The sequence below is a fragment of the Camellia sinensis genome, chromosome 2 (assembly GCF_055761805.1).
Source record: "Camellia sinensis isolate YWXY chromosome 2, ASM5576180v1, whole genome shotgun sequence".
In the NCBI taxonomy this organism is placed as follows: Eukaryota; Viridiplantae; Streptophyta; class Magnoliopsida; order Ericales; family Theaceae; genus Camellia; species Camellia sinensis.
In genome coordinates, this window is record NC_138962.1 from 21,593,484 (window position 1) to 21,608,922 (window position 15,439).

Genomic DNA, 15,439 nt, shown 5'->3' on the forward strand with positions numbered 1-15,439 from the left:
ATATCACGCCATTGCTGAGTTGATTGATCAGATTCAGGAAGCACGTGATTTACCCACGAGATCCTTCAATTCAAACTCTGCAGAAAAAGATATGACCATAATTTTTCATCCGCTGCGTTTATACTTTGTTTACAATTTCTTTTAAGCTAAAACTGATAATCATAAAATAGAAACTGAAAGTATCCTTTTTCTAACTTCCAAATAATCAATTTTTTTGGTTTATTTAAACTATTTCTGCTTAATAAATTATAAGTAGAAACTGCACCAAATAGTCCGATATATACTCTCAATTTAAAATACGTTACAACAAATAGTCCCATGTTATTAGGGGCTCTGTTTGTTTCAACGTAAATTATTTTACACAAAAAAAAAATATTTTTTTTTTGTTTTTCGGCGTTTGGTTGACATTTAAAATAAAAACATTTTATTACCTAAAAGTGGAATTTTGATTCAATAAAGTATTATTTATAACTTTTTAGTGAGTTAAGATATTTATTTGAAAATTCTTATAAATGTCTTTAAAAGATAGTAAGTGAGAATCAATTTTGTAAAAAATGACTTACGAAATTTTTAAAAGTAAATTATTTTTAAAAAAATGATACAAAAATATTGGGCAAATTACACCCAAAAGAAAAAAGAAAAAAAAGCTAGGGTTTAGCATGCTTTTCAAATTAAATCTCAAAATTTCAATTTCATCAATTTAAACTCTGAATTTCATTCCGTGTCACAATCTACACCCCGATTCATCTTAGTTACTTTGTTTAACAGATTTTTTTTCTTTAAAACACACGTAGCACTCTTTCATTTGCTATCTTAACTTGATACTACTCATATACATAAACTCAATTACACCAAATTACTATCACTATTTATCACACATTCATTAAGTCTGAGCAATCAATAATAAACATATCGTGAACTAACACACATGGTATCAAACCCCACTATACCTCATCACCATCTATTGTCATTCACCTTTTAATTATTTAGTATTTCCGGAGTATGGACACGTGGTGCTACATAAGGTTTTAATTGGTAGAGAGGACTAAGGGTCCACAATTTATGTTAGAGATGGGGAACAACATAGGACTAAGTCATTGGTGATTGACTTGAAATATGACCACGTAATGTTCCGGAATTATTGAATAATTTCCCCTTCAATACCCACTGTACAAGGATCATCATCTTCACATTCCCTCTTCCACCGACGACCATCATTTTCTTACTTCCCTTTCCACAGGCGACTACCACCCCTTCATTTATTCTTCTTCTTCTTCTTCTTCTTCTTCTTCCACTGGTCTAGCCCAACGCGTTATTGTGACGTCATTGGATATGGATTCAGCATAGTTCGTAAGTGCTGAAAAATGTGAATCGTCAATGGATATGCAATTATGACTTCAACTTCGATCCAAACCCAGCCAAACCTCTGCCCTCGTGCCGTCATTTTGGGGTTTCTATTTTGGCAAGGTGAAGAGATGAATCTAAGGGATGGGGGTTGTGGGTTGGGTTTGGCAGAAGAGGGAGGAGATAAGATGGTCATGAAAATAAAAGAACATACCCTTTAGTGTAGACATAATCCCCATCAACTTGTAACATGAAGAGAGCAAGAATCCCTTGTTCCTAAATATTCCTGTCCTTTTATCCGAAATCACTCACAATCATTGGATCATATGAGAATCTAAGATTTGAGAATCTCAAAACATATCCAATGGTTGTAAGTGATTTGAGACAGGAGATAAGAATATTTAGGGATAGGGGATTCTTGAGCACATGAAGAATACCTCGTTACCGTTATGCAAAGCCTGTAATCAAACTGTCCATCGAACTTCTATAAACAAAAACACAAATACCCAAAACCCAAAATCATAATTGATCCAAAAAAAAAAAAAAATTCACAATGCACTGTATAGTAGCCAAGAAACATAAGATTTAACATTATATATTTTTTAGTTTTTCTCTTATTCTAACTTTTTCGTTCCTCTTGTCTGTTGCTTTTCTCATTAACAAAACCAAACAGGGCATTAACATACTGATCTCATAATCAAGTGAACATTGTGCTACTCTCCACATTTCTTAGGGGGAACATTTTACTCATATTTCTTTAAAAACCATTCTCAGCCAAATATATATATATATATATATAAAGAGAGAGAGAGAGAGAGAGAGAGAGAGAGAACAAAGATGATGGATTCAAACAAACCTTAACGATAAACTTTCCACTGTTGTATAGTTTGTCGGAATCTAGATTCAAAGCCGGTAAGAGAGAGAAATGGAATCCATCAATATCGTTCCAATTGTTTACATGGCCACCGTCGAGGGTGATGAGTCCAGACTTGAAGGAGGCTCGGAGTTGGATCTTAGGGTCCGGATCGTCGCTCCATTTGCTGCTCTTTTGATAAAATAAAAAATCAACAGATTTGTTCACCTTTTTTCTCTCTCGATACGTGGAGTGTTTTGGAAAATTAGTTGACAATTGATTTTTTGACTCTTATGTGGGTAAGGTTTTTTTTTTTTTTTTTTGATCGATTTTTATGAATAAGTTATGTGAGAGGTGATGTGACTCAAAATTAATTAAAAGTTAAAAATTGACTTTTTATTTACTTTCCAAATTGCCACAAATGTACTATACAGAATGGGTGTGTATATGTATACTATTATTAAAGATCTAAATTAGTTTAGTGAAATATTATTCTCCTTATGCCACGTGACAACTGTATATATATTAAAGTAAAAAAATTATTATACATTGAGGTCAAGTTTGGGGAGTCTCAAAAAAGTCAAAAAGTTACTTAAAAAGTCAAAAAGTTATCACTATTTATCAAAAGTCAACAATTACGGCTACATAACTCTCAATACTAATTTTTCTCTATACATTAATTTATACAATTTTTTAATACACATTTTTTCATAAAAAGTCAAAAAGTTAACCCAAATATTCATATTTTCAACCTCAACTTTTTAGTCTAAAAAGACAAAAAGTGCACTTATTTAAGACACCCCAAACAACCTCTGAGTTTTATTAAGAATATATTTATCACTTAGACAATATACATATTATGATATTAAATTCTTTATTATTTATTTTTATTATTAGTTATTAGAATTGCACACGCATTACGTGTGCCACCCGCTAATATATACAAAATATATACAGTTAATAGAAAATTTAATTTACAAAAATATCCCAACTTTGTTAGTTATATTTTACTGAAACACACAAATAACTAAAATTGTTTTAAAATAAAAAATTAAAGATTTAAATGGATGAAATTAAAATTTTGAAGTTTAATTTAAAAAAGACGATAAGTTTGGAAAGATTGAAAAAAGACAAAAAGTCAAAAAGTCACTATCCTATTTAAGTCACATCATCTTATTTAAGTCACATCACCTCTCTAACACATCACTTCAAACCCAACCCAAACCCAACCCATATTTCATAAAAAGTAAAAAAGTGCACTTATTTAGTCTTCCCAAACTAGGCCTAAATCATAAGATTTTTTTTATAATTTATTTTAAAATATTTTACTTGTTTTTTTTATTCAATCAAAACGAAAAATGAGTAAAATACGTGGAAAAAAAAAAGCATTTTACGTTGGAGTCCCACTTACCATACTACCAGCAGCAATCACTTGATTGAAGAGAGAGAGAGAGAGAGAGAGAGAGAAGAGAAACTCCATCGTTGAAGCTTCGTCGGCGGTCGTATTTCGCTGGCAGATTGAAGAGTGAGCTGAGCTTCAACATTCAAAAAGGTTAGTCCAACGAATCAAAGAGAAAGAGAGACAAAACTCGCTCTTCCACGAATAAACCAAAGACCTCTTTTCAAAGAGACTTCCCTAGTTGGCTCATCTTCAAATGTTTGTCCAAATTTTGCATATTGCATTATTTTTACATAATTTAGATTTTTGGGATATAAATTTAGTTTCTGTTTTCACGCCCAAAAGTTTTTTTTTTTTTTCTAAAGATTTTCTAAATTCAATTTAGGGATTTTTGGAATATGTCAAGTCAGTTCTAGATTTGGGACAAAAGAAATGAGTTAATTACCCTAAGTATATTGCAGGTTTGGACTTCGTTAGTTTGATAAATTTTATCCATTTGAATCGTGAGACTATGGAGGAGCAAATAATTTTTTCTGTATTAAATTTGTGAGAGCAGTGATATTCAACTCCAATTTTCTCCGTATTTGTAAAAGTGATTGCATATTTTTAATTGTTAAAGTGATATCGATGTTTAAGCATTGCTTGTAAGAACGACCATGGGCCAATGTTGCATATTCTTATGTATCAATTTTTTTTTTTTACCAAACACTTGATGGACTGTAACCCTGGTAGGGGGTGAGATCCACCATTAGCTGCCATAGTGAAAATGTGACCGCCGATCAACGATGGTGTTTCTCTCTGTCCTGTAATGAGTGTTACTGAGAGTTATTTTCTCTCTTCAATCATCCACACCTAATGACATGGTGTGCCACATCTGCTTCTTTGTTTCAATCTGTGTTTTGATTGTGTGAGCGTAGCATTACTCAGTCATTCTTGTTAATGTCATTGCCATCTGAGTCACACACTTCATTATTGAGTTGGCATTGAGTCTATTAAAACCCGCTTTGAGACTATATTTGTTCAACTCTTTCATAAAGGTGATTTACATACCAAATGAGGCCTTTGTCAATCTTGCAGACAGTAATCATGTCATCCATATAAGAAGTACAACCCCGTGAAAGAAGAAGAAGAAAGAAAGAACCCTTTGGTGGTGAGAGATGGCTATGGCGGAATCTGTAGCTCTATCTTTTGCAACCTTTGTGGTGAAAAGTCTGGGTGGGTTGCTCATCCAGGAGGTGATAAACTTGCGTGGGGTAAGTTGAGCAATTGCAAGCCCAGGAGCAATTGCAAGCCCAACTGAACCGGATGCAATGCTTCTCAGAAGCTGCAGACACAAGACCAAAAGGAGGAGCAGATGAGAATATAATCCACAACTGCATTGGTGAGGTCAGAGAAGCATCCTATGATGCTGAAGCTGCATTTTCAACTTTTGTTGTCAAAATTGCATTTCGTACTTGTGGGAGATCAGATCAGTTCCCTTTCGTTCTCAAGAGGTATTTGTGTATCTTCAAGGAATGTTTGGCCCTTCGTGAGGTTAGGTTGGAGATTGAGGCTATTAATACGAGGATCACCAATAGCTGCACAACAGGTTGTCAAATTTGTGGCATATTAAATTCTACAGGAGTAGGAGAAAGTTCATCATCAACTTCTATGGCTGAGAGGCAGCAACAATTAAGGCGATCCTATACCCATATTGTTGAGGAGGATGTTGTCGGCACAGAAGAAGATGTAAAAACAGTAGTGGATCTTTTGGTGAAGGAGAAGATGCATTATAGAGTTGTTTCCATTCGGGGGATGGGTGGTCTTGCAAGACCACCCTTGCTATGATGGTTTACAAACACATTGAAATTATGCGTCATGTTAAATGTGTTGCGTGGGCCTATATATCTCAACAACGCAATACAAGGGAAGTTCTTGAAGGGATTCTTATCAAACGAAGAAAGGAAAGCGATTGGAAAGTTGAAACATGATGAGCTAGTCAAGAAACTTCATCAAGTCCAAAGTGAGAAGAAATGTTTGGTGATTCTTGATGACATTTGGAAGGATGCGGATTGGGATAGTCCAAGTCCAGGCTTCCCAAATACTACAAGGTAGGCAGCAAGATATTGCTAACAACTCGCAATGAAAATGTTGCTAAGCATGTAGATCAACAATGCGTGCTTTATAAATTGAGGCACTTAACAGAAAAGGAGAGTTGGGAGCTGTTTGTGAAGAAAACATTTCTGAGAAGACAAGGTACCGGTAATTATTAACATCCTACACAATCAAATGATTTGTGCTTTTAAAGTTTCAAATGTCTTTCTTAAACTACTTGCCTTTCGGATTTGAGTTCTTTCAATTTTACAATTCAATTTGAGAGAACAGTTTGGGTTTGGTGGACCCATTTTGAAGTCAATTTCAGTAATTTGAATCGTTCATTGTTTTTAGAATTCATCAGGTAGAATATTCATACAAAAATTCAAAATGATAGGGTATCAATAGCTATATTTTTAAGTCACAATTGTATTACAAAAAATTTATGCTATTTTTATAAATATATCTGTTGTCTATTTTCATGACAAATGTGATTCAAACATATAATTATTGATATCTGATCATCTTTTTTTTACAAGAATATTATACTCAATGAATCTTAAAAAGTGAACAGTGTTTATCACCGAGATCAGCCCAAAACGGGCCGATTAAGCCCAATTGCTCTCTCAAGTTGGATGGCCAACTTTATAATTATGCAGACAAATTGCCTAGTTTTTGAAGGATAATTTTAAATGAAATTAAAAATTAGTGAGAAGCAAAAAATAATTAAAAATTTATGAGGTGCAAGTGAATGCAAATAAGAGATATCTCCCTGCCACAACTTTACAAACTCATTTATAGCTCTGAATTTTTTATTATTTATCTCATTTCTTACCACCAACCTCCTTTAACTGCATTTATAAAATCCCAAGAGATTCTATCATAGGCTTTTTCAAGATCAATCTTAATAACTATACCCCCAGATTTACCCTTTTTGTATCTAAGAGTGAATAATTTCTTGAGTTATGATAATGTTGTCAATGGTAGTTCTGCCAGGTATAAAGCTACTCTGATTGGGACTGATGAGGTCAGAGAGGAGAGGTCTTATTCTATTAACAATGATCTTGGTGATGATCTTATAGGTGACATTACAGAGACTAATAGGTCTGAATTGTTTAATGGTCTCAAGGTTATCCAGTTTAGGAATGAGGACAATTTGTGTTTCATTGATCTCCTTAGGGACAATTTTGTTATGAAAACAATTCTTGATGAAATAGCAAACAGAAGGGCCAACAATGTTCTAGTTCCTGTGATAGAAAATAGCTTGGATACCATCTTTCCCAGGTGCTTTGAAAGCTTTAATGTTCTTGATGGCATTCTAGATCTCATAGTTAGAAATAGGGGCTAAAAACCTGTCATTGTCCAAGGTAAATCTAGTTCTAGCAATGTTGGTCCAACTCTCCAAGAGGGTGATTTCCTCATACTTAAATAGGTTATTAACATGATCAATGACATGGGTTTTGAGGTCATTGGTGTCAGAAATCTAGTTACCCCTATCATCTCTAAGAACATTAATTTTTAACTTCCTTCTCTTATTGAGGGTAGAGATATGGAAAAACCTAGTGTTTTGGTCACCCATAATGAGCCATTTGGATCTAGACTTTTGAAACCAGAGAGTCTCCTCTTGAAAAAGAGTATTATTAAATTGTTTCACTAGGTCTTTTTCTAAAACATGAAGGTTGTGAGAAAAGGAGTAGGCTTGGGCTTTTTGGATTCCCTCTATGTGAGCAAGGAGGGTTCTTTTTCTTTTAAAAATGTTTCCAAACACATCCTTATTCCAGATTTTGTTGTTCTAAGTAAAAGCATCAATGGCACTTAAGAGGTCATTGTCCATATTAAGCCAAGAATTCTGGACAACATCAGTGAAATTAGGGTGACATTAACCATGCAACTTAAAATCTAAACGGCCTATTCTAAGGGTTAGAGGGATGCATACCTTGGGTGAATACCACTAGAGGGGAGTGGTCTGAGTGTTTTCGAGGTAGTGTCCTCACAGTGCCTTCAGGAAAGAGGGCTCTCCATTTGTCATTACTCATTGCTCTGTCTAATCGTTCCATGGTGTTGGCCAGTACTTGTCTGTTGTTAGTCCAGGTAAGTCTAGGACCTATGCTCCCCAGATCAATGAGGTTGCAGTTATTGATTCTCTCCCTGAATCTCTAAGTTTTGTTAAAGTTGTGGTTGGGGGAGAAGCTCCTTCTTTCACTTTGAACAGTGAAATCATTGAAGTTCCCAGCAACCAACCATGGCTGGTTCATGTTGTTAGCTGTCTCCTCCAGTTCCTCCCATAGATTCTCTCTAGCTGCTAGATTTGGACTGGCATACACTGCTAATAAGACCCACTCTTCGTAGTCTTCCTTGTGAATGGTAGCCTGTATATACTGATTAAATACAACAAATGTTCAGACATTAACATGATTTGTATCCCATATAAGCCAGATATCCCCCCATTCTTCCTATTGGATCAACCACTGTAGAAGCTGAGAAGCCCATATTGTTAAAGAAATTCCCTAGGGAGCTGAAAATGACTTTTTTTTCCATGGGGATCAAAATTTCTGGTTTGTGTGTCCTGATAAGCTCTCTTAAGTTGCGCTTGAAAGTGTTGTTCCTGTCCCTCGATAGTTCCAGATTAAGATCTTCACAGAGTCCATGGATGGATAATTTGGGAAGGGTTCAGAGGCTAGCCTCATAATGATGCTTCGAATCTTATGATAGTCTTGGTCTATTGACCTCATGGATGTCATCTGGAACGGGTGGATCGTAATACCTAGTATGGTGCTCCATCCTGGTTCGATTCTCAGCCTTATCTATTCGATCCACTATACTGTGTCTACGCGGTGAATTGTTTCTATCCCTAGTCCTAGTAAAAGACCCATCGCACTGCCCTCCATCTTGTGCATCAAGACCATTGGTGGAGTTACCTCCTCTCTCTCCATGGCCGATTCCTGGGTCTGGTGGTTTTCAAGATCTTGGGTCTCTATCTCCCAGTGGGGAAGTTTGGTTTATAGTAAGAGGGTTAGGTGGCGGTGGGTTAGTGTTGTCATCTATTACCTCCTTTATTGGGATTTCTGGGGAATCAATTTCTGCTAGCGTGGGATTAGGGTTTGTAGGCCTGGATTGAGCAGGTATCATACCAAAGACAGTGATGTCCTTATCCAGACTGGTTCCAGCCATTTGATGTGAAAGGGCTTATGCTTTGGCATGTAGCTTAAGTGCTACAACATTCATAGGATTTGCTAGGCCTTTAGGTGGGCTTGAGTTCTTTTGAGTATAGTTAGTGGGCTTCTTGTAGGTTGGGAATGTCTCTGGCCTAGGTTGGGGCGTTTTAATAGAGTTAGAGATCTCATTCTCTTGGCCCGATTTGGTGGTTTTCTTGCCTCTGGTGGGTTCCTCTTCCTGATGGCTGGTGCTACCTAACTCAGCAAATTTCTTGGTGTTTGGGTTGGCCTCATAATGTTGGGCTTTCTTGTACGCATTTCAGGTGCCGGATCTTTTTCTTTACTAGCATCCATGGCCCAAAAGCTTCGTCTCCTTCCTCTATCCCAATTTTTTGAAGGTTACCGTTATCCACTGGTTGTGCCATTTGGATAGTTCCTGTAATGGCTAGTGGGTTTCCCGTCGGCTAAGGATTTGAGCTTTGAGTCAACTCGAACACTGGGTTCACAGCCTTCAATCTACATAGCTCCTTTCGGTGATCCACCTTGCCACAATGAAAACCAAAAGAGTGGATAGATTCATATTCGATATTATAACTTTTCTTACCTAATACAAATCTTGGACAAAGTGGTTTTCGTGGTCCACTTTGATGCAAACCCTTGTGAAGCGTCCTCTTGTAGCCATGGTTGTGGTGAGATCAATCTTCAGTGGTTTTCCTAGTTGCTTCAAGATGGTATAGAAGACTTTCTCTTGAAAATACTCAATCGGAAGCTCTGGAAACCGAACCCAAACAGCAGTGGTGGTTTCGAGGGCTTTTGATGCCTTGAAGTCAAGCTCCCATTTACGCACTGTAAGATAATGGTCCACGATTACCCATGATCCTCCTGAATAAACCATTGCACAGTCCTCTTTGGAGGAGAACTTGAATAAGAAATAGTTGTTACCCAAATCAATGACGTTGAATTCATCTTGCAGCCTCCAAAGTGTCTTAACTCTAGTACAGAGCATTTTGTATCCTACACTCTTGCCAAGCAATCTGACGATGAGTGCATTCGTCCATGGTTGTCTGATTTCTTGCAATAGCTTTTTAGGGAGGGCGATTCTGGGTATTCCATTGTTCCTTTGTGATTGATTCCCAACTTGGATGTGTGTGTCTCCATCCTCATCCTCATCCTCCTCTTTAATGATAATATTGGCTGTTAAATCATCAAAGTAGAAATCTTTGGTTTTGGGTGCCGCAAGAGCTTCTTTGAAGGATTTAACGTTGGTCCCCTCAGCTGGAGCAGTCATTAGCTTAGAACTTGTTGCTTGAGAAGGAGCTGGGAGATTTTGAAGGGGCAAAACTTCCGTAGTGATTACCATCTCTACTTCCCCCATTGATTCCTTGCTTTTAATCTTCTTGGTGCTACGGATCAGATGATCCTCTTCCTCTTGAGACTTTCCGTTGGGATCTATTTCTGCTATTTCTGGTGTGCTCATTCTAGAGAGAGAATTTTTGCAAGCCTGACTTTGAATATTTGTATTAATCTAAACACTCTAATCTACTTCCTCTAAATCTATACACACACACACACCACTTGTAAATAGAAAACAGAGGAGAAGACATGCGGAGATAGGGGTGGTGGTCCTCTCTTGTCAGAGCATCTTCAATCCTTCACATTTTCTTTCATCAAATTTGAAAGTGTTCAATCTCCACTCATTTCATCAATTGTTCGTCAAATCAAGGGAAAGTAATTTTTTATCAAATTGAGAACTCATCAAATCCTTTATCAAATTTGAATTTGATGAAAATTTAGAAAGATAAAGCATTGGAGATCATTTTTTTTTCCCGATTAAATTTGATGAAAACAAAAATTTGGAATAAGAGGAGATTTTTTATAAAGATTTTAATGAAAGAAAAGGAATGATTTCAAATTTAGAAAGATAACGCATTGGAGGTGATTTTTTTTCCCCCCGTCAAATTTGATGAAAACGAAAATTTGGAATAAGAGGGGATTTTTTATAAAGATTTTAATGAAAGAAAAGGAATAATTCATATCAAATCAATCTTTTTGCTTAAATTTGAAATCAAATTAGATGAAAAAATTGGTGGAAGATTGAAAATGCTCTATCTGTTAGAAGAATTTTAACATTGGCAAAAATTAGATGGACAAAGATGATTGGTTATGTAATAATAAACTAACTAGAACAAAACAAACCATACATACCTTGGGCTATGGTAGAATTCAAGAATATCAAATGTTTGGCAACATTCAATTTTAGCCTAAAAATCAAAAAGTAAAAAAAAAAAAAAAAATCCAAAAAGTCAACAAATTATATTAAAAAGTCAAATATTCTCTTTTCCCTCAACTTTTTACACATATTTTCATAAAAAGTCAAAAACTCATCCTAAACATACTAGTTTTTTTTTTACCTCATATTTTAGACAAAAAAATCAAAAAGGTACTAAATAGCTTGTTCCCAAATGAGGCCAGGATTAATAGTGACAGAATTAATAATTTCATAAATTAGTGTAAGATGAGTTATCCAATTAAATTAGTGAGATAACCAATTATTATGTATTCATTTTGGGTTTTTTCTTTCATATTTGAAATTATGATCCCCGCTCCTCTTAATAATAAAAATTTGTCAATTTCGTCGAATTGAATGTTTGCCGACATGTAATCCGATTAATAAAATTTACAATCAAACATGGAATTGTAAGTCCATAAATTAACAATCTCAATCCTATGCTATAATCTTACTAATTAAGCATGCCCACAATTTAATTACTATTAGTCTCTACACTAAAGCTTTAATCTTTACACCAACAAATATGGTATAGATTCAAAGTCTTCTCTCTCTTCAATCACACTATTATGTTCCTAGTGATATGATGTTAAGCTTCTAGGAAAATTATGTGTTGTATGTGAATAGAGAGAGGGACCTTGAATCCTATTTAATAACAAGATCCTATTTTTTATTTAATTAATTAAGTGTATGATGATTATTCAACTAATTAAGAATTGATAAATTGTAAAATTTTAGGGTTTGATTTGTTATGGAGGTTAAATCTTGGGTTTTATTTATTTATTTTTGTAATTTCTCCTATATATATAAGAGGTTACAATGTGTATCTCAAAAGGGTGCATATGGTATCTTCTTCATAACAATCCTGTAAAATTTTACAAATAACATAAACCATTAAATTTTATAAATTCTCACCACAGAAGTCATAATCTCTCACCACAAAATGCCATTAAAAGAATCAAAAGTCATAACTTCGCCATTAATAACTTTAAGATGCACAACATAAATTCACTATTGGTAACTTTATCACATAGTGACATAACACACTACAAATATTCATTACTTTCATCACATAAAATCGTAACTTTCTTACGATGTGCACCTGCACCGTTAGGGATGCATGCTCTAGATTTGTCTAGATAACAAATATAATATATGAAACTAACTTATGTTACGATATTTTGTTAAAAATTAGGACAGTAAGACAGACTATGTGACTTAAGCTCAAATCATGTTCGACTTGTTCAAAGCTTGTTTGAGATCGGTTTGTTAAAAGTTTGTATTATTTTTATTTTTTATGTAATGTTTAAAATTTTGAGAATTTTCTCAAAATCAATTTTAAAATAGTTCCACCCAATGCATTTTTGTGTATCATTTTAATTTTTTATAGTTTTGGGAACAAAGAATTTTAGCCTAGACACAATGTTAGTTGGACCTCATGTTAAGTGATGAAACTTACATATAATAATTGTGTTGTAGTTAATATATTCGTTGGTATATTTATTGGTATTCTTAGCATTAGTGTTTTTAATATAAATACACACTGCTATTTTTTTCTTTGTATCAGTACCGTCCATATAGACTAGTACAAACTTACCAACAGATGTATTTTTTTTCCCTCTAATTTTGCAGGATTCACATTAAGCACATAAATGATTGAGTTAGTGAAGGCAATGGTCAAGCATTGTGGTGGTGTACCATTGGCAATTGTGGTATTAGGAGGACTTTTGACAACGAAAGACAAACTGGTTGAGTGGAAGAAGGTGAGTAAAAACATTGGTTATGACTTAGGTAAGGGCAAAAGCCAGGGAGGAATTCCAATAATAGATATTTTAGCCTTGAGCTACCAAGACTTGCCTTACCATCTTAAGGTGTGCTTTTTGTATTTGAGCCAACTTCCTGAAGATTATGGCGTTGTTTGGTTTGTTTTTCAGAAAAATTTTTGAGAAAAATTCTCTACAAACAAAATTTTAAGAGTAATTAAACCAAACAAATTTTTTCAAAAAAAATTTCAAAATTTTGTTTGGTTACCTACTTTTCAAAATCACTCTCTCTCTCTCATATACATCAAATCAATCACTTTTTTTAAAACTCTCTCCCCAAAATAATTTTCCAAAGCCATTTCTGAAAAAAGGCAAACCAAACAAGTTTGCGTACTTTTTATCTCAAAAACAACTCTACAAACACAAACCAAACACACCCTATGTTATTCACGCAAAAAAAATTGATTCAGATGTGGATGGCTGAAGGCATTGTGTTGCCGTCATCGATACCAACACGAGTAGGAGAAGTGGAAGAGGAAACAATGTTCGATGTTGGAATGAGTTATTTGGGTGAGCTAGTCCACAGATGCATGGTTCAAGTCCAATTAACAAGGTTCAACAAAAAGATTAAACTTTGTCACCTCCATGATCTCATGAGAGACTTATGCTTGTTGAAGGCCAAAGAGGAGAATTTTCTTGAGACTGTTCACATTAAAGCCTTTGGTCATCAGCTCATGTGGGTAGACCCTGCACTGTTTTCTTCATCATCATTAACAACAATTCGCAGATTTGCCGTGTACTATTTGGGTGACCGTGATGCCAACTTTATAGAAAACGGAAATATTATTCCCCTATTTGGAAATGAAATGAAGAATCACCACCATATCCGATCATGCCAATTTTACTCTTTTGGCAATGAATTGGAAAGTTCTGGCTGGCAAAAATTAAAATTACTCTTCAAGGGCCTCACATTGATTACAGTTTTAGACCTTGAAAGAATTATTGCATCTGGGAAAGGAAAAAAGTTTCCAAGAGCAATAGGAAACCTAATTTACTTGAGGTATTTAAGTATAAGAGAATCTGATACTATTACAAGTTTGCCTTCCTCTATAGGCAACTTGGGATTCCTCCAAACCCTAGATTTAAGGAGATGGAGCATCAGCAGTTTAAGAATACCTAATGTCTTGTAGAGGTCGAAACAATTGAGACATCTATATCTTCCTTCTCGAATTAAGTTGGCTGGAACAAATAAATTGCGGTTGGATAGTTTAAACAAACTGGAGACGCTAGAATACTTTGATACAGAGTATTGTGATGTCAGATGCTTATCTAAATTGACAAATCTTCAAAAATTCAGTGGTGAGGTAGCCCCCAAAGACTTGGCCGTGATGTTGAAATCCCCAATCCTCAACAATTCAAACTGCCTTCTGCAATATTCGCCCTTCTAGATTAGTGGAGATTTCGAAACAGAAGAAGAACAAAGCCTTTTAAAGCAACTTTTAGGATGCCACCATCTTCGCCAATTGTCATTATGGGGGTACCTGAATCTGGTTGATAAATTGCCAGATCAATTCCCTCCAAATCTCACCTACTTACATATGGGGAATACTGAACTAGAGGAAGACCCAATGCCAACATTGGAGAAGTTGCCCAACTTAAGGAGTCTCATCTTAGATTGGAATTCCTACATTGGGAAGGAGATGGTTTGTTCTTCTGCACCAACAACACCATCCAGCAGCAGCAAATGTTTTCCTTAACTCAAATCTTTAATGCTCGAGTCTATTCAAAACTTGGAGGAGTGGAAGGTGGAACAGGGAGCCATGTCTTGTCTCTTCCGTTTAGTAATAATTGTTGACTGCCCAAAATTGAAGGAGATTCCAGACGGATTGAGGTTCATTACCACTCTCCGTGAATTGCAGATCCAAAGGGTATCTGAAGCACTCAGAGACAGGCATAGAGAAGGACGAGAGGACTTCTACAAGGTCCACCACGTGCCTTCCATCGTAATTCCCTGAGCTGTCTTCGATCTTACTACATTTACATATGGTTGGTTGGTCCTGTGCTCAGTTTCTTTCCCCTCTCTTTCCTTTTTTTTTTTTTTTTTTTTTGGATTAAGGGTTAATTTCACTTGTATTCTCTAAACTATCAACATTTTTTTTTTGTTTCCTCTAAACCATCAATTTTGTCTATTTAGTTCCTAAAATTTTTAATTTTTATTCATGTGGTCCAATTAGAGACAATTGTACAAATCAATAACCATTAAATCCTAATTTGAGGGGGGAAAAAGATAATTTTGTAATTTGAACAACTTAAATCATACAATCAAACACCTTAAGTTGGTTGTGGGTTGTAATTTATTCAAAATAGTAAGAAAAATGAGTGTTTTATTGTATGATTTAAGATGTTCAAATCTCAAATAACATTATTTTAATCAAATTAAGTTTTAACAATTATTAATTTGTATAATTGTCTCCAATTGGGCTCTACATAAACATAAATTAAAAAATTTAGGAACTAAATAGATGAAAATGATAGTTGAATCAAGTAGAAAAAATGGTGATATTT

General features: G+C 35.0%; 1 protein-coding gene and 1 long non-coding RNA gene across 2 annotated transcripts; one reads left to right on the plus strand and one right to left on the minus strand.

Annotated features, from left to right (window-relative positions):
• Nucleotides 1-877: 877 nt before the first annotated feature.
• Nucleotides 878-2,442, minus strand: LOC145819505 (uncharacterized). The gene is made up of 2 exons (XR_014360256.1): nucleotides 2,201-2,442; nucleotides 878-1,828 (listed from the first exon to the last, which is right to left on the minus strand). It is a non-coding gene; the product is annotated as an uncharacterized LOC145819505 (long non-coding RNA).
• A 1,179-nt stretch (nucleotides 2,443-3,621) lies between these two features.
• LOC114267370 (putative disease resistance RPP8-like protein 2) lies at nucleotides 3,622-15,092 on the plus strand. Its single transcript, XM_082913896.1, has 4 exons — nucleotides 3,622-3,749; nucleotides 4,674-5,831; nucleotides 12,744-12,874; nucleotides 13,345-15,092. Exons 3-4 carry the CDS (start codon nucleotides 12,764-12,766, stop codon nucleotides 14,062-14,064), a joined length of 831 nt encoding a protein of 276 aa, XP_082770022.1. The 5' UTR covers nucleotides 3,622-3,749; nucleotides 4,674-5,831; nucleotides 12,744-12,763; the 3' UTR covers nucleotides 14,065-15,092.
• Nucleotides 15,093-15,439: the final 347 nt, after the last annotated feature.